Genomic DNA, 18,744 nt, shown 5'->3' with positions numbered 1-18,744 from the left:
ACTAGAATTGTTTATTGCTTTAATAAAAATATTCGCTGTTAACAAGAATTTAATTTAGCATTGGTAACCTTGCAATACTCCTTTACTCTTATAGTACTATATGAAAGTTTAAGGAAAGAAAGGAAGTAAAGAAGCTTAGCATTTATTAAGGGGTTTTTGTGTGTGTGTGTATGTGTCAGGAACTATATTCTCAGTATAGTGTGAGTGTGTATTTGTGTGTATTAAGCAAAGGTAGGTGTGTTGTTGTTATCCTTACCTTATAGACATAGATGCTAATGCAAAATAAAAGTGATTTGCTTGAATCTATAATACTGATAAGTGGCAGAATCAGATAGTCTAATACCAAGGCTTGAATGCTTACCTACTAAAGCTTTTTATTTGACTTCATCACTATGCAGCCACTGAAACATCATACTGTGGTTAATTATTCCATCTACTACATAATGCATTATTCTAACTCATTTAACTGTGTCAGATATGTTCTCATTGACTGCGAGTTGAGTTGCAGTTTCTTAGCATGCTACTCTAGTCCAGATGTGTTATTAATTCTGTTCTACTACATCTATCCCCACAGTTATTTTATACTTCTGTGGTCAGAATACCACCCATCCCTTCAACCTGCAACCTCTTTGCTCCAAGTAAGAGCTATAAACACTACCTGTTTCTCTAGAAAACATAATGTTTGGTTTACAATTTTCAGGTACTATGTCAATATATTTTCTATAACATCCTATGATCACATAATATACCCATTCAATTCAAGACACTGGGACAAGTAATAAAGAAACAGAAATGATCACTGATGAGAACTCTAATATAGCTCCTTTAGTTTCTATGTTCATCTATCTTATTGCTCTCAAACTGGGTGAGGACACATGGAAATATATGAAAGAAGAAGTAGCAAGGCAAAATTATGTTCTAAAAACAAACATACACAAAGGTTTCTTCACATTGACTGCACAGACTGGTGCAACAGTAGAAAAAAAAAAAATCCACACAAGAAATTCTCAGAAAAAGGAAAAAAGGTTTTTTAGTGAAACTGTCACTGTAATTATATTAACACAGAAAGCCAGTTTCTGAAATATAATTGGGTTCTATCAAGATCAACTTTATTTTTCCAAGAAAGCAAATGCAGGTCCATATTTTTAAGGTGTAAGATCCTGTGAAATAAGTTAGGACTTCTATTCACTTTAAAGCCAGCATTTATTTAGTAGCTTTGAAGAGGCAAGCATCAACTTGAATTTAACTGATTTGACAAAAAAAAAAAAAAAAAAAGAAAAAAAAAAAGAAAACACGGAAAATTGACTAGGACAGATAAATTATAAGCTATTTGAATAAAATGGGTCTTGTTTCCCTTTAGAAAAGACATTATTAGAAAGCTAGTATAACTTCAAAAAAACAAAACAAAAATGAAAGCTAGCATAACTTAATAAAAATATATTCCACCTGCCACAACTTGGGACACTGGGAGCTGATACAAATATGATGTAGCCTAGCCTTCTTGTATGTCCAGTTCTGAGAATCCTGTTTACTACTGCACCTTAGAAAAATGAACTGCAGAGAAGAAGAACTTCCTTCAGGACTTCTAGGTATTTCTTCTAGGCATAGTCCAACCATGCTTACAAAAAAAAAATAATAATAACAGAAATTGTGGGCTATAAAGTGACAAATACTATCTATTTTATCACTATGTGTACTAACCTTGCCTTTTTCCCTTAAAAGCAAGGACCAAAATATCATAAATTTTGTTTCTATGTTTGAACATGGCTAAGTATATGGTAGTTGCTCATTAAATATTTCTTGAAAAAGCTAATTAAGTGACAAATGTTTTCTGAGGTTAGAGTCATTCTCTTCTATTATAGAAACTCGAGGATGAGAAAGATCAAGAAAAGCCCACAGAGTCAAAAAATAAATAAGATTTTGAGCAGAAAGTAGAAATGAGAGAGAAAAGTCAATTTTTATTTTGCTTCTCCATACATTTCAAAAAGAATGAGATTTGTTCTGAACAAAAAAATGGATGAAATAAGTATAAATTAAAATTGAATTCTCTAATGAGTAAAGAACTTGTCAGAAATCTAGTTAACAAAAGAAGTTCAAATTCTTAGATTAATTATATATCAAAGTACTCAGGGAACTTCTAAATAACATTGCTGAGCCACTCTTAAAAATATCTGTAGAAATCAAAGAACCACAGAGATGCCAAAAACTAGAAATGGGAATCTGTTACACTTTTTAAAAAGAGAAAGACCTGGGGCTCCTGGGTGGCTTAGTGGTTGAGCATCTGCCTTCTGCTCAGGGTGTGATCCTGGGTCTGGGGATCAAGTTCTGCATCGGGCTCCTGTTGAGGAGCCTGCTTCTCCCTCTGTCTATGTCTCTCATGTCTTCTCCCTCTCTCTGTGTGTCTCTCATGAATAAATAAAATCTTTAAAAAAAGAAAAAGATCTTTTTTCCTTTAAGCTTATCTGTAACAGTATTTAGAAAAAATAAAGGAATACTTTTTATGATTTCTGAGTAGAAAAGACCTTTCTAATGTTGCAAAATCTGAAAGCTATAAACTTTAAAAGGCCCAATAAAATTAATGACACAAAATTTAAAATTTCTTATCAAAAATCAGCAAAGTCAAAATATAAATGACAAACTAGGGTTAAAATACAAATCATATTACAGATAAAAGGCTAATTTCTTTATACATAAAGGACTTCTTTTACTTATGAGAGAGAGAAATGTAGGGAGAAAGAGAGCACTAGCAGGAGGAGAGCAGAGGGACAAGCACAATCCCAGGTGAGCAGGGAGTCTGATGCAGGGCTCCACCCCAGGATCCGGAGATCATGATCTGACCTGAAGTCAGATGCTTAGCCAACTGAGCCACCCAAGTGCCCCTACATAAAGGACTTCTACAAACCAGTAAGAAAAAGATCAACACATTAAGAGAAATAGGCAAATAATGCAAACAAGAAATAGATACAAAAAGGAAATCAAATACCTCTTAAACATATGAAAAGATACACAACCACATTCATGATAAAAGAAGTACAAACTAAAATTATAGTACAATATTCTTCTCTTTTTATCAGATTGGCAAGGATAAAAATTCTGATAACATCCATGTTGATGAGACTATGGTAGAAGACAGATACTCTTACACACTTTTTTCCCAGTGGGAACACACTAATGAGCAAAGTACACATTCATCTGAAGCTCACATGGAACATTTACAAGACAGATCATAGTGAGGGCCATAAAACACAACTTAAAAAGTTTAGAAGATTAAAAATCATATTAAGTATGCTCTCAGACCACAGTGGAATCAAATCAAAACTCAATAGAAAAATAGCCAGAAAACCCCAAAACACTTGGAGACAAAGTAGCACATTTCTTTTCTTTTTTTTCTTTTTTTCTTTTTTTTTAGGATTTTATTTATTTATGAGAGAGAGAGGAGTAGAGTGGAAAAGGAGAAGCCAACTGTCCACTAAGCAGGCAACGCAATGCAGGGCTTGAGCACAGGACCCTGAGATCATGACCTGAGCCAAAGGCAGTCGCTTAACCAACTGAGCTGCCCTGGCATCCCCAGAGCAACACATTTCTAAAAATATATGGGTCAAGAAGTCTTAAGAAAAATTTAAAAATATGTGAACCAAATGAAAATATAACTTTTTTGAGGGGTGGAGGAAAAGCAGTGTTTAAAGAGAAACTTACAGCACTGAATGCACAATTAAAAAAGACCTAAAATCAACAATCTAAACTCACATCTTATAAAGTTAAGAAAAAAAAAGAGCAAATCAAATCCAGAGTAAGTGGAACAAATAATCAATTTAAAGCAGAAACCAACGAAAGTGAAAACAGGAAATCAATAAAATGAAACCAAAAGCTGGTTCTTTGAAAAGATGAAAACCTCTTGCTAGATTAAGAAAAAAGAGACTTACTAATAACAGAAATGAAAGGGGAGAGGCATCACAACTGATGCTATAGACGTTAAAGAAAAATAAAAGAATACTATGAAAAATTCTATGCCCACAGATTTGATAACCTATATGAAATGGACAATTCCTTAAAACATATGATCCACCAAAACTCACAAAAGAGATATAGATAAACTGAATAGTCCTATATCCATTAAGGACATTAAATCAGTAATAATCTTTCCAGACAGAAAGCATGAGGCTCACATAGGCTTACTGGTAAATTCTACCAAACATTTAAGGAAGAAATTATACCAATTCACTACAATCTCTTCCAGGAAGAAGAGGAAGCATTTCTTAAATCACTCTATAGGGACAACATTACTCTTAATACCCAAACTGGGCAAACCCATTACATGTCATTATACATTTGTTACAACCCATAGACACACATATACAACACAAGGTATGAACACTGGTGTAAACTATGGACTTAATAAAGTTCTAAGTTTATAGAAAAATTGAGCAGAAAGTACAGAAAATTTTCATGTATCTGCCTCGCTTCAGTTTCTCTTACTTAAATCCTGCATTCGTGTGTGATATATTTGTTATAATTAATAAGTCCATTTGATACACTGTTAATAACTAAACACTATAGTTTACATTAGGATCCACTCTTAATCTTGTACGGTCCCATGGGTTTTGACAAATGCATAAGGTAATCTATGCACCTTTACAGTATCATACAGAGTAATCCCATGGCTCTAGAAATGCTCCACGCTTCACTTATTCATCCTTCCCTTGCACTCCTCCAAACCCTGGCAACTACTGATTCTTTTATACTGTCTTTATAACTTTTGTTTTTCCCAGAATGTAATTGGAATCATATAGTGTATTCCTTCTCCAGATGGTTTCTTTCATCTAGCAGTACGTATTTACATTTCCTCCATGTTGTTTTGAAGCTTGACAGTTCATTTCTTTCTATTGCTGAATAATATTCCATTGTATGAATGCATAACACTATCTATGCTCCTATTAAAAAACATCATGGTTTGCTTCCAAATTTTAATAATTATGAATAGGCTATAAACACTCACTTGTAGATTTCTGTGTGGACATAAACCATCAGTTCCTTTGGGTAACTATCAGGAGTACCACTGCTGGATTGTATGCTAATACTATGTTAATATTGTAAGAAAATGCCAAAGTGTCTTCTAAAGTAGTTGTGCTATTTGCATTATTACCAGCAATGAATGAACAGCTTCCTTTTTAGGATACAGGCTTTCTCAAAGATAGTGCAGGTTCAGTTCCAGACCACCACAATAAAGTGAACATTGTAACAAAGAGAGTATTGCAATAAAGTCATGAAAATGAATTTCTTGCTTTTCCAGCACATGTAAAGTTATGTTTACACTACAGGGTAGTCTATTAAGTGTGCAATAACATTTTGTCTGAAAAACATTGTATATACATGAAAAATTACCTTATTGCTAAAACTGCTGACCACCATCAGAGCTTTTGACAAGTCATAATCTTTTTGCTGAAAGAGGGTTGCACCTTGACTTTGATGTCTGCTAACTGATCAGAGTGGTGTTGTTAAAGGTCTGGGTGGCTGTGGCAATTTCTTAAAATAAGACAATGAAGTCGGCTGCATTAATGGGCTCTTTCTTTTATAAAAAATTTCTCTGTAGCAGAAGATTCTGTTTGACAGCTTTTCCCCTGCAGTAGAACTTCTGTCAAAATTTAGAGTCAATCTTCTCAAACCCTGCCACTGCATTATCAACTAAGTTTATGTAACATTCCAAATCTGTTGCTATCATTTCAACAATCTTCATAGCATCTTCATCAAAAATAGATTCCATCTCAAAAAATCACTGTCTTTCCTCACCCATAAGAAACAACTCCTCACTTAGGGGCACCTGGGTGGACCAGCTGGTTAAGTGGCTGCCTCTTGATTTCAGCACCTTAGGCTGAGCTCTGTGTCAGGCTCGTGCTTAGCGCACAGTCTAAGATTCTTTCCTTCACCTTCTGTCCCTCCCCCACCTGCTCATGGGTTTGCACATTCTCTAAGAAAAAACCTCCTCACTCACTAAAAGGTTTATTATGAGATTGCAGCAATTCAAATATCATCATGAAAAAGTGGAAATACTGTGAGAATTACCAAAACGTGACACAAATACATGAAGTGAGCAAATGCTGCTGTAAAAATGATACAGATTTGCTCAATGCAGAGTTGCCACAATCCTTCAATTAAAAAACAAAAACAAAAACCATAGTATCTGTGAAATGCAACAAAGAGAAGCACAATAAAATGAGGTATGCCTGGCTATGTTTTGCAAATATTTTTCCCCAATCTGTAGTTTGCCTTTTCATTTTTGTAATGGTGTCTTTTGAAGCAGAAAGTTTTAATTTTGATAAAATCTAATTAATCAAATTTTTATTATGCTTCATGCTTTTTATGTCTTATCTAAGAATTCTTTCTCTAACTCAGAGTTGCAAAGTTTTTCCTTATGTATTCTTTAGAAACTTTAGAGTTTTAAAATTTGGCTCTTACTTTTAGATCTATAATCCACTTTGAGGTATTTTTTGTTCATAATGTGAGGAAAAAGATGATGTTAATTTTTTTTTTGCATATAAATATTCAATTGTTCCAGCACATTTATTCAAAGGACTATCATTTCTTCGTTGAATTACCATGGTGCTACTGATAAAAATCAGCTGACCATACATGTGTTGGTTTCTTTCTGGGCTCTATTCTGTGCCACTGATGTGTATGCCAATACTACAGTGTTTTCTCTATCATAGGGTAATAGTAATCCTTGAAATCAGGCTGTGGAGAACATTAAATTTTCTTCTTTTTTAAAACTGGTTTGGTTAGTCTAGGTCCTTCATAAATTTCAGTACCAATATATCAGCCTGAAATTTTGACTTGGATTCTATGAAGTCTACAGATCAGTGTGGGGAGAACTGACATGTTAACAGTACTGAGCCTTCCAAATGCTGATGTATGTATGCATGTATGCTTTTAATTTCAACAATGTCTTTTTTAGTTTTCAGTGTATAGGTCTAGCACATATTGTTAAATTTACTCCTATTTCTTTAGTATATAAAAATACAACTGATTTATGTAGATTGATCTTGTATCCTATGACCTTGCTAAACTCACTTGTTAGTTCTAGGTTTGTTTTTCTTCCTTCTGGTATATTCTTAGGATTTTCAACAGAAACAATAATGTCATCTGTGAATAAAGAAAGTTTATTTTTTCTTCTTTAATCTGTATGCCTTTTATGTATCTACTTTTCCTTGTCATTTTGTACTGCCTAGTACCCCAAGTACAAAAGTGAATATAAGTGATGGTTGAACAGAAGTGATCCCATAAAGAAAGCATTCTATCTTCATCATGAATTATGATGTCAACTGTGGTTTTTTTTAATAGATGTCCGTCAAGTTGAGACTGTTTCTTCTAAGTTTACCTAGTTTTTATCAAAAATGAATGTTCATTTTTGTAAAATGCTTTTCCTGCAACTATTAGCATAATCACATGATTTTTATCATATCAACAAAATTGTGACATTTATTGGTTTTCAAATGCTAAGGCAGTATTGCATTTTTTTTTAGTCAAAACTCATTTGACAATGAGTATAATCTTTTTTTATATGTTGCTGAATTTGATTTGCTAGTATTTTCTCAAGAATTTGAAGTCTATGTTCATGAAGGATACCATTTTTACAGTTTTCCTTTCTTGAAATGTCTACAGCTGGCTTTGCTAACAGGGTAACACTAAGCCTCATAAAATAGTAAATGTTTCCTTCTCTTCCCCTTTCTCTGGAAGAAATCAAGTAAAATTGGTATTATTTCTTCCTTAAATGTTTGATAGAATATTATTGTGAAGCCATTTAGGCTGGAGATTCTTTTGTAGAAAGGTTTTAAACTGCAATATTCAGTTTAAAAAATATAGAGTTATTTGGGTTTTCTATTCTTATATAGGCTTGTTCGTATCTTTTATGGAATTAGTCAATTTCATCTAAGTTGTCATATTGTCCTAAAGTTGTTCATAATGTTTATTATTCTTGCAATGTCTGTTGGATTTGTAGTGATGTCCTCTCTTTCACTCTTGTTACTAGTAATTTGGGTCTAGCTGCAGGTTTACTGATTTTATTGATACATTGATATATTTAAAGTCATACTGGCTTTGTCTATTTGTCTTATATTAAACATATAATCTTATTTTTATTATTCCTATAAGCATTGTTTTGACATATATTTTCATTTTCATTCAATTCAAAATATTTTTTTCTGTTTCTTTGTGATTTCTTCTCTGCCCTGAGACTATTTAGAAGTACGTTGTTTAATGTCCAGATACTTGGGGATTTTTCAAATAACTCTGTTACTGAATCCATTAACCCCATTAAATTAGCTTTTTAAATTTCAGATATTATATTTTTGAGTCCTTGAATATCCATTTGATTGTGTCTTAAAGCATAATTAACATAGTGTTTTATTAGTTTCAGTGTACATTGATTTGACAAATCAACACATTATTCAGTGCTCACCGTAAATGTAGTTACTGCTTGTCACCATACATTATTTCAGTATCACTGACTATATTCCCTATGCTAAACTTTTAATCTCCAAGACTATCTATATATATATTAAATATTTTACAATTGGAAGTTTGTACCTCTTAATCTCCCTATTCATTTCACACATCCTCTACTCACTCTCTCCAGCAACTACCAGTTTGTTCACTATATTTTAGGGTTTTTTGTTTGCAGCACAACTTAAAAAAGCCAAGTTCTGGAAGTAACCCAAAGGTCCATCAATAGATGAATGAAAAACGGTGATGTGGTATATTGGGACTATATAAAAGTAAAAAGCTTTTGCAGTGAAGGAAACAACCGAGAAAACAGTAAGGAAACATACTGAGTGGGAGATCATATTTGCAAATGATACATCTTATAGGAATTAATATGGAAAAAATATAAAGAACTCTAACAAGTCAACACCAAAATAAATAATAATAATCATCTGATATAAAAATGGGCAGACCTAAATAGACATTTTCCCAATGAAGACATACAGATGCCAACAGACACATGAAAAGATGCTCTGCCTCACTAATCATCAGGAAAATACAAATTAACACCAGAATGAGATCATCTTACACTTATCAAAATGGCTAGAAGCAAAAAAGACAAGAAATAAATGTTAGCAAGGATGTGGATAAAGAGGAACCCTTGTGCAGTGCTAGTGAGAATGCAAACTGATGCAGCCATTATGGAAAACTGTATGGAGGTCTCTCAGAAAATTAACAGAAATACCATATAATCTAGTAATCCCACTATTGGGTATATGTAAAGAAAACAAACATGCTAATTCAAAAAGATATATGCACCTCTATGTTTATTCCAGCATTATTTACAATAGCCAAGATTTGGAAGCAGCCCAAATGTCATCGATAGATGAATCAATAAAGAAGATGTGTGTGGGGTGTGTGTGTGTGTGTGTGTGTGTTGTGTATGTAAATATATATATATGTGTGTGTGTGTATATACACATATATAAAAATACAAAATAGAATATCACTCAGCCATAAAAAAAGAATGAGATCTTGCCATTTGCAAAACATGGATGCACCTATAGTGTATTATGCTAAGTGGAGTAAGTCAGACAAAGAAAAATACCATGATTTCACTTCCATGTGGAATCTAAAAAACAAAATAAATAAACAAAAAACAGAAACAGATCCACAAATACAGAGAACAAATTGATGATTGCTAGAGGGGAAGTAGGTGGAAGGATGGGCAAAACAGTTGAAAGGGAGTACAAGATACAGAATTCCAGTTACGGAACAAGCCACTTGGACAAAAGGTACAGCGTGAGAAGACAGTCAGTAGTACTGTAATAGTGTTATATGATCACAGATGGTAGCTGCACTAGTGGTGAGCACAGCACAATGTATAGACTTGTCAAATCACTATGTTGTATAGCTGAAACTAATGTAATGTTATGTGTCAACTCTATTTCAAAAGAAAAATGTTTTTAAAAAGATGATGTGGAGGGATGCCTGGGTGGCTAAGTTGGCTAGTGTCTGACTCTTGGTTTTGGCTCAGGTTATGATCTCAGGGTCAAGGGATGGAGCCCCATGACAGGGGAACTAGGAGTCTGTTTGAGACTCTCTCCCTCTCCCTCTGCTCTGTCACCCCCACTCCATCCCATGCTCATGTTTGTTATTTTTCTCATGATTACTAGTCACATGTTCCTGTCTAGCAACATCCTGTTTCCTCAGTAACAACCATTTTTTATTTGTTGTAAAGGGAATGTTGGCCAGCTGTGACTTAATATCTCTTTCTTGGAAGTAGAAGTCTTCCCTTCCTCCTGGGATTTCTTTTCTCTCATTGTAGGAATACTAAACTGTCATTGTTTCTATTTATTGAGAAACTGCTTGAATGCTGGATACTATTAGTTGATTCTGTTCTTAATTTTTCAAAAAGATTTATATATTTGAGAAAGAAAAAGAGCATGAACAGGAGGGACAGAAGGAAAAGGAGAGAGAATCCAAGCAGACTTTGTGCTGAGCCCTAAACTAGTTTAATACAGGCTTAAATAGCCTCTACATATTTCAATAGACCCTGAAGTAATTTATCTTGATACAGTATAGTAATTGTTATTTATGACAAGAAGCTTGAATTTGAAAGTAAACCATATCCTATTACTATTAAGATAGAGGACTATCTAATAAACTTTGGCAAAACTGAAACCAAAAGTGACTAAAACTAGGGATGCCTGGGTGGCTCAGTGGTTGAGCATCTGCCTTTGGCTCAGGTTGTGATCCTGGGGCCCTGGGATCAAGTCTCACATCAGGTTCCTGCAGGGAGTCTGCTTTTCCTTCTGCCTATTTCTCTGCCTCTCCCTCTGCATCTCTCATGAATAAATAAATACAATCTTTTTCAAAAAAATGACTAAAGCTGGAGCACCTGGGTGGTTCAGTTAGTTAAGCAGCTGACTCTTGGATTCAGCTCAGGTCATGATTTCGGGCTCCTGGATGGAGCCCTGTGTCTGTGTCAGGCTCCATGCTCAGTGGGAACTCTGCTTGAGGATTCTCTTTCCCTCTCCCCACCTCTCCCCTGGCTCATGCTTATGCACTCTCTCTCTCAAAAAAATAAATATTTTTTAAAAAGTAACTAAAATAAAAACTCCAGTTGGGTGATATACAAGTAGATTAGAGTGCCACTTAGGACCCAAAGTTTTTATATCATGTGATCTTAGAAATGACTAAGTTTGTGAATAAGATGAAGAATTTGTATCATTGACTTTAACAAATGGGAGATTTTGTAAAAGGTGTGATGTTTCAAAGTTAAAAGAAAAAAAAAGTAATAGATTGTGGTTAAAAAACAATTCTTGGGCTTGCCTGAGTGGCACAGTTGGTTAAGTCTCTGACTTGATTTCGGCTTGGTCATAATCTTGGGGTCATGGGATGGAGCCTGCATCGGGTTCTGTGCATGATGGGGAGTGTGTTGGAGACGCGCTCTCCCTCTCTTTGCTCTGCACCACCCCCATGCTCTCAAATGAATAAATAAAATCTTTAAAAAAATAAACAATTACCAGAGAGGGTGAAATCAACATGCTGCGAGTGCAAAAAGCAAATGTAAAGACAAGATGATGACATGAAGGAGAGGTCATAGAGGGCACGTGGCACAGGTTTCTGAAAGCAAGAATCAGGGATCCCTGGGTGGCGCAGTGGTTTGGCGCTTGCCTTTGGCCCAGGGCGCGATCCTGGAGACCCGGGATCGAATCCCACATGAGGCTCCCGGTGCATGGAGCCTGCTTCTCCCTCTGCCTATGTCTCTGCCTCTCTCTCTCTCTCTCTCTCTCTCTCTCTCTGTGACTATCATAAATAAATAAAAATTAAAAAAAATAAATAAAAATGAAAGCAAGAATCATTTGAAGGAATGCTGAAGAATGGGAGAACAGGGTGGTGAAATAGTTAATACACCAAGCTTTAGTGGTGTTCATAAAAATTAATACAAGAAACAGTGTAAGTGAAATAAACTGGACCAACAATACCTGTAAAAGTCTATTTGCAGATGAGTTAAGGAGACTCATATAATAGACTATAAAAACAGACTTAAAATATCAAGGTTATCCAAAAGAAAACAAGTTTTCAAAAAGTACTAGATATAGGAAATCAAGAACTGAAATGAAAAACAGGTACACAGTCTAACGTAACAGAAAATCAGTATCTTGCTTTTGCTGAAATGGAGACAGTACTAGGTTCTTTTTTTAAAGTCCTGTTATAATATGACTGTTTGGTTATAATTTCCCCTAAAATTTTAAATGTGTTAGGCTAAAACTAAAAGTTATTTTATCTTGTATTTTAAGTTAGCACAGGGAAGGCAAAAGCGGTTTAATTTTTGTGTGCATAAAGATTTCATTATGTGATAAGTGTTATTATTTGCTAACTAAGCCAAAAGCGTATCAAGTTCTGAAATAGTAATCTCTGTAAAGACAATCTTAAAAATTATTTAGTAAGCTTATGAATAAACCACTATACCTTAGCAAGTGATTTTACAATAGGATTCTCCATAATCCCCTTGAGGAAAATTAGGTCTATTTCTTCTGCTCCTGTAGATGAAGGGAGCTCCGTAAGGTTATCCAACACTTGCTGCATTGCTGCTGAGATAAAAACAACAAAAAAAAGAAACCAAACCCTTAAATTCGAAGCCATTATGAAATAGAATTATAAAATATTTGATAGATTTAAAATAATTCAAATAAAGACATTAACAACACTTTTGAAAAGTCATGTTTTAAAAACGTGAATTGTTAAAAATGGTATTAAGTTTCACACTGAATTCTCCTGAATTGGGAGGACATGTTTTTATACACAACTTAGGCTTTATCAGAGTACCTTAACATACTTACCACTTTACACTTTATATATTTTTAGTTTAAAACATTACTCAAGAAGAAATACAAAATTTTAATAAACCTATAAGAAAATAAAGAGATTGAATTAGTAATCAACAAACTTCCCACAAACCCAGAACCAGATGGTTTCACTGGTAAATTCTACCAAACTTTAAAGAGGAACTAAAACCAGTACTTCACAAACTCTTCCAAAAAAAAAAAAAAAAAAGAGGAGGGAATACTTCCCAATTATTTTATGAGATCCTGATACTAAATCCACAAAAAAAGTATCACCAGATAATTAGTCAATATCCTTTATAAACACAGACGCAAAAATCTTTTAATGAAATACTGACAAATTGAATCTAGCCACATATAAAAAGGATTGTACACAAGGAACAAGTACAACTTATCTCAGGAATGCAAGAATGCTTCAACAAGTGAAAATCAATCAGTATAATACACTGTATTAACAGAACATAAAATAAAACTACATGATATCTCAATGGGCACAGAAAAAGCATTTGACAAAATCCAAATCCTGTTCATGATAAAAACATTCAACAAACTTAGAAGGGAAATTTCCTGAACTAGAGGAAAGGTATCTATGAAGAATCTGTAAGTAAAGTAATATCATATTTAATAGTAAAAGACTGGATACCTTCCCATAAGATGAGGAACAAAGCAATATCTCTAATCTTGCCACTTACACTCAACATTGTAGTGGAGATTCTTGCCTAACAAGGCAGTTAGGCAAGAAATAAAAGGCACTGGAAAGGAGTAAGTAAAATTATCTTGTTTTGCAGATAACATAACCTTGTATATAGAAAATCCTAAGGAATATGCCAAAAAAAATTATTAGAATAAATGAGTTCAGAAAGGTTGTAGGATACAAGGTGAAAATACAAAAATCAAAAACATTCCTAAATATTATCGATGGATAATCTGAGAATGAAATTATGAAAACACACCTTTTACAACAGCATCAAAAACAGTAAAAAAAAATTTGGGATAAATGCAACAAAGGAAGTGTGAGACCTGTACACTGAGACTATAAAGCATCACTGAAAGAATTACTGAAGACTAAAATAAATAGAAAGATATCCTACATTCATGGATTGGAAGACTTAATATTGTTAATTTAAGATGGCAACACTCCCCGAATTGATCTACAGACTTAATGCAATCGCTATCAAAATCTCTACTGGCTCTTCCCTGTTTTTTTTTTTTCTTTTTCTTTTTTCAGAACCTGAGAAGTTGATTCTAAAATTCATATGAAAAATGCAGTGGAATCAAAATAGGCAAACAATCTTCAGAAGGAACAAAGTTAGAAGACTCACACTTCATTTCAAAACTGACTAAATAGCTACAGTAATCAACACTGTGTGATGATAGCATAGAGAGACATAAAACGTAAGAGTCCAGGCGTACATGGTGGCTCAGCTGGTTAAGCATCTGACTCCTGGTTTCTGCTCAGGTCATGATCTCATGGTTATGTGATCAGGCTTCACACTCAGCGGGGAGTCTGCTTGAGGATTCTCTCCTCTTACTCTACCCCCCTCAAATAAATAAATCTTAAAAAAAACAAAAAACACAACTTAAAGTCCAGAAATAAATCTGTATCTTTAAGGTCAAATGACTCTCAACAAGGGTGGCAAGATAATTCAACAGAGGAAATATAGTCTTTTCAATAAATGGTACTGTGACAACAGAATACACGTATGTAGGAGAGTGAAGCGAGACTCCTACTTCACTCAATATCATAGTCTTAATATTATTCAGATTAATTTTATTAGTTTTGTCTCCTCTTATTCCTCTTGGAATAAGTTAAATAAAATTGCAGGTTTTAATTTTTTTTACTAAAATAAAATATAAACTTTTTAAAAATAATTTTTTATTTATGATAGTCACACACACACACACACACACACACACACACACACACACACACACACAGAGGCAGAGACACAGGCAGAGGGAGAAGCAGGCTCCATGCATCGGGAGCCTGATGTGGGATTCGATCCCGGGTCTCCAGGATCGCGCCCTGGGCCAAAGGCAGGCGCTAAACCGCTGCGCCACCCAGGGATCCCAAAATATAAACTTTTAAAAATCAGATTGTACTTACTGGCTATAACGAAATACTGCAGTTCTCTGGTCCATACTGTCCTCCTTCCTCCCAACTTACACCACTCTGATTTTTTTTCTTTTTTTTTTCCTCTCTTTTTTTTGTTTCTTTTTTTTTCTTTTTTTTCTGAATTTATTATAGTTTCATTTAATCACATCTGTATTTCTGGATAATATGCTAATATTGCTTCTTTTTCATTTACCCATTTTAGACTTTATTTTCTGTTAGAGTACTAGAGGGTTAAGCTTTTATCTTTCCCTATCCCCAGACTAGCAATTTTTAATAAAGTCAACATATGGGAATCCTACATATCATTTCTGTAATTTTTTCCAAGTGCTCAAATATTTTTCCAACACTTTATCAGATCTATTCCCTGACTTCTACTCCTTAAATCCCTCCCAAAGTGTTCTTTTGTACTTTAATCTGAACAGGCTCATCTCTAGGTCTCCTATTCACTCTGTGAACAACAATTCTCAAAGATGTAAACAGGAGAAAAATGTGCACTTAGAACAAGGTGAAGGAAAATCTACACTGGGCTAAAATGAAGAAAAGAGACCTAGGAAATAAAAAATACATAGTCTATTTCATAATTTTGTTTGAGGCTCAATGTGTACCTTTCAGTGCGTAGAGAACAAGAGAATCAATAATCTTTAGAAGTAGTTTTATCTTATAGCTATATTTAGCTCTACTTCTCATGATGTCTTTTTTCTTTGACAGTCTATATTTATTTTTAATTTTTGTTATGATAAACTCCAAACATTTGTAAAAGGAGACAAAATAATATAATGAACTAAATAATTATCAGCTCTAACAACTACCAACTCATGGCAAACCTTGTTTCATACCCCTATATACTTTCTATCCTATATAACTTTGAAGCAAATCACAGAAAAGACATCTCAGTATATATGTCTAAAAGATCAGGGCTCTTTTAAAATAATGTAACCAAAATACTGTTAGCACACCTAACAAACAACAATATCTTAATATCACCAAATTGTTATACTGAAAATCTTTCTAAGATGTACCTTCTGTATTGGTTCTTGAGGTACTTAAATTTTTATATCGGTGCTTAATTAAGTCAGAGGAAAAGTGGTGGAGGTGGTAAAATATACCCTTGGTTATTTTAAAGATCTTCATAGGTTGCTACTGATTCTTGATTATATGAATTTTTAAAAAGGTTTTATTTATTCATGAGAGACAGAGCGAGGCAGAGACATAGGCAGAGGGAGAAGCAGGCTTCCCTGAGGTGAGCCTGATGTGGGACTGGATCCCAGGACCCCAGGAGCACTTTGATCTGAGCCAAAGGCAAACATTCAACCACTGACTGAGTCACCCAGGTGCCCCGATTATATGAAATTTAATTAAACACTGATAAATCTGCCAAATATCCCATGTTCTGGAAAAGGGATCAATATTATTAGGTTGCCAAGCATTCCCAAACCAATTGGTACATTTAATGGGATTCTGATCAAAATGCAATGACCCATCCACATGTTTTCAGGCCAGGTCTGACTTGTTCTTTCCCCATAAGAAAATGGCCAGGGGCTCCAGGAAACCTGGGCTGATGCGGCAAGGGAGCAAGGAAAACCAACACAGTTCTACACAGGTTGGGAAGTCACAGCATTTGGCAGTAACTGGTTGTCCAGGGGCAACGTTGTGCTGGTGAATGTCTACAGGAACCTGATATTTGTTCTGCTGCTTAGTTTTAGGAAAAAGCAAATCGTGTGCTTTACAAGGAAATCTTGAAGGAGACCTCATATCCCCAAAGACTTCAAGGAGGGGAGGGATCCCCGGGTGGCGCAGCGGTTTAGCGCCTGCCTTTGGCTCAGGGAGCGATCCTGGAGACCCGGGATCGAATCCCACGTCGGGCTCCCGGTGCATGGAGCCTGCTTCTCCCTCTGCCTGTTGTCTCTGCCTCTGTCTCTCTCTCTCTCTCTATCATGAATAAATAAAAATTTAAAAAAAAAAAAAAGGAGGGGAGATTATACTGTTCAAGCTTTAGGATATCCAGCTTGAACCCAGCTCCCTGAATACGATGGATGATACAAGGTTGCTACATCTGGAAAGCCAGGGAAATCAGAATTGTTACAACTGTCCAGGATGAAAGCTTTGGCCATTGTCCATGCCTCAGATCCCATTTCAAGCTAAGGATGGCATCCTCACTGTTTTATGGGAAAGAACTTCCACCCCACTTGCTAGATCTTTGAATCACTAATACTTCTCTCAAGAAGTACTCAAAGCCTTCACTATATTTTATGGCTGAGATGGCCCACTATGGGACAGAGGTCTGTGGCTAGAGTACTTGTTCTATCAGGAGACCCTGACCAAGCTGGCCACCATGGCCAAGGCATAAAGTGGGAGCTCTCAGTAACAAAAGTAGTCAGCAGCTGGAGACCTAACCCAATTTCCTAAAGTCTCCCCAACAACCATCAGTTACTTCCCCTCCAGTTAGGAGAGTAAACATTTCAAGCACCTCCTTGAAGAGTTTTAAAGACACTGTAACAAATAGGAATACTCTACAATGGAGCTGAACTGAAGGACTCTTGCTGGGCTGAGCCAGACAGATTACAGTATACTTGCTGGGCAGATCCAGACTGGTCCAGCCTAAGCCTCACTGAGTCAGAAGCTTCTAGAGTTCAATGCCTAAAGGATCACTCCCTAGTCCTTTCTTGTGGGCAGTTTCAGAACATACACTAAGACTGTGTTTTCCCTGACAGCAATTTTTTTTCTGGAGCTGAATTCAGATGTTATTCTTAACATACCTGTCAAAGCTTCCTTAAAATTCCTTACTTTTTCTTCTTGGTTTTGATATTTTACCTGCCCTGTTCCATGCTATTTAATCCTAAAGGGGAAGAGTTGGAATAAGGAGACTTGGTTTCTTCCATATCTTCTCCTTTTCAGTTGGGTGAATGGGAACCATCTGAGGTTGGGGCATCTCAGAGTGGATTAGGAGGAAAGGCAGACAGGAACTGGTGGGAAAATTGGTGAGGTAGTAGGTGTACATGTTCCAGTTACACTAGGATGTAAAAATACTAACACAACTTCTCTGGGATGCAGGGATCTGCTCTGACACTTTCATTCCATACTGTGTCATGAACAAAATGAACAGTGTTCTGACAGGGCATAATTGCTCTCTCCTTCATGTATTGGGATGCTCTGGGGCAGTATGAAGGAATGGTTCCCTGTATATCAATCCACTGGTTTGACTTTATAAATTAGTTACCTAATAACATGAACTACTTAAAAAATGCAATTGTCCTTTTTAATAAAGTAATCCCAAAAGCATATGAAAAAACAAATGAGAAAATTATAAGAGTAATGAGAATTAACCCTATAACATTTATAACATAAACTAAACCTATCAACTCTAGTGTATGTAAAAGCTTAATATATAAAATAGGAAGCTCTCTGTAGTGCCAGAGAAGCAAAACGTTCCCACTTACTCAGAGGTTTCCAGCAAGAAAAGAAAATTCCAAAACTCAGAAGGTTAGTTTCCTGCAAATTCTACTCCTCCTCCATAATGATTATAGGATAGGCCCTTTATTTAGAAGCTAGGTTCAATGACATATATAAATGGTATTCTTATGTGAGAGAAAAATATACTTAATCTAGATTGTTCATTTACAGATCGAATAAGGAATCACTGAACACTTATGAAAACAAGTAACATAAATATGACTCACCAAATTCAACAAACAGAAGCATTAACTGCCAATGAAACAGAATTACTGGGTAGGGGGAAGGAAAGAAAAAGAAAAAAGATGAAATTATAGTGTGCAGGAAGATCAAACTGAAAAATTCTGCCAC

General features: G+C 35.1%; 1 protein-coding gene across 9 annotated transcripts in view; it reads right to left on the bottom strand.

Annotated features, from left to right (window-relative positions):
- The window catches only part of PALS2 (protein associated with LIN7 2, MAGUK p55 family member), a 112,950-nt gene that overhangs the window by 52,595 nt on the left and 41,611 nt on the right, over positions 1-18,744 (bottom strand). For 6 of the 9 annotated variants that reach the window (XM_025993121.2, XM_025993125.2, XM_072764568.1 and 3 more), the window contains exon 2: positions 12,454-12,572. In XM_025993121.2, coding sequence (XP_025848906.1) covers positions 12,454-12,570 — 117 coding nt within the window. In that variant the 5' untranslated portion in view covers positions 12,571-12,572. Of the gene's footprint in view, positions 1-12,453; positions 12,576-18,744 lie in introns of all 9 variants that reach the window. The other 3 variants (XM_025993123.2, XM_072764565.1, XM_025993124.2) reach the window with 1 other exon arrangement.

This window comes from Vulpes vulpes, chromosome 7 (assembly GCF_048418805.1).
Source record: "Vulpes vulpes isolate BD-2025 chromosome 7, VulVul3, whole genome shotgun sequence".
NCBI lineage: Eukaryota > Metazoa > Chordata > Mammalia > Carnivora > Canidae > Vulpes > Vulpes vulpes.
The sequence above is the reverse complement of the archived record's forward strand: the minus strand, read 5'-3'. Positions and strand labels throughout refer to the sequence as shown.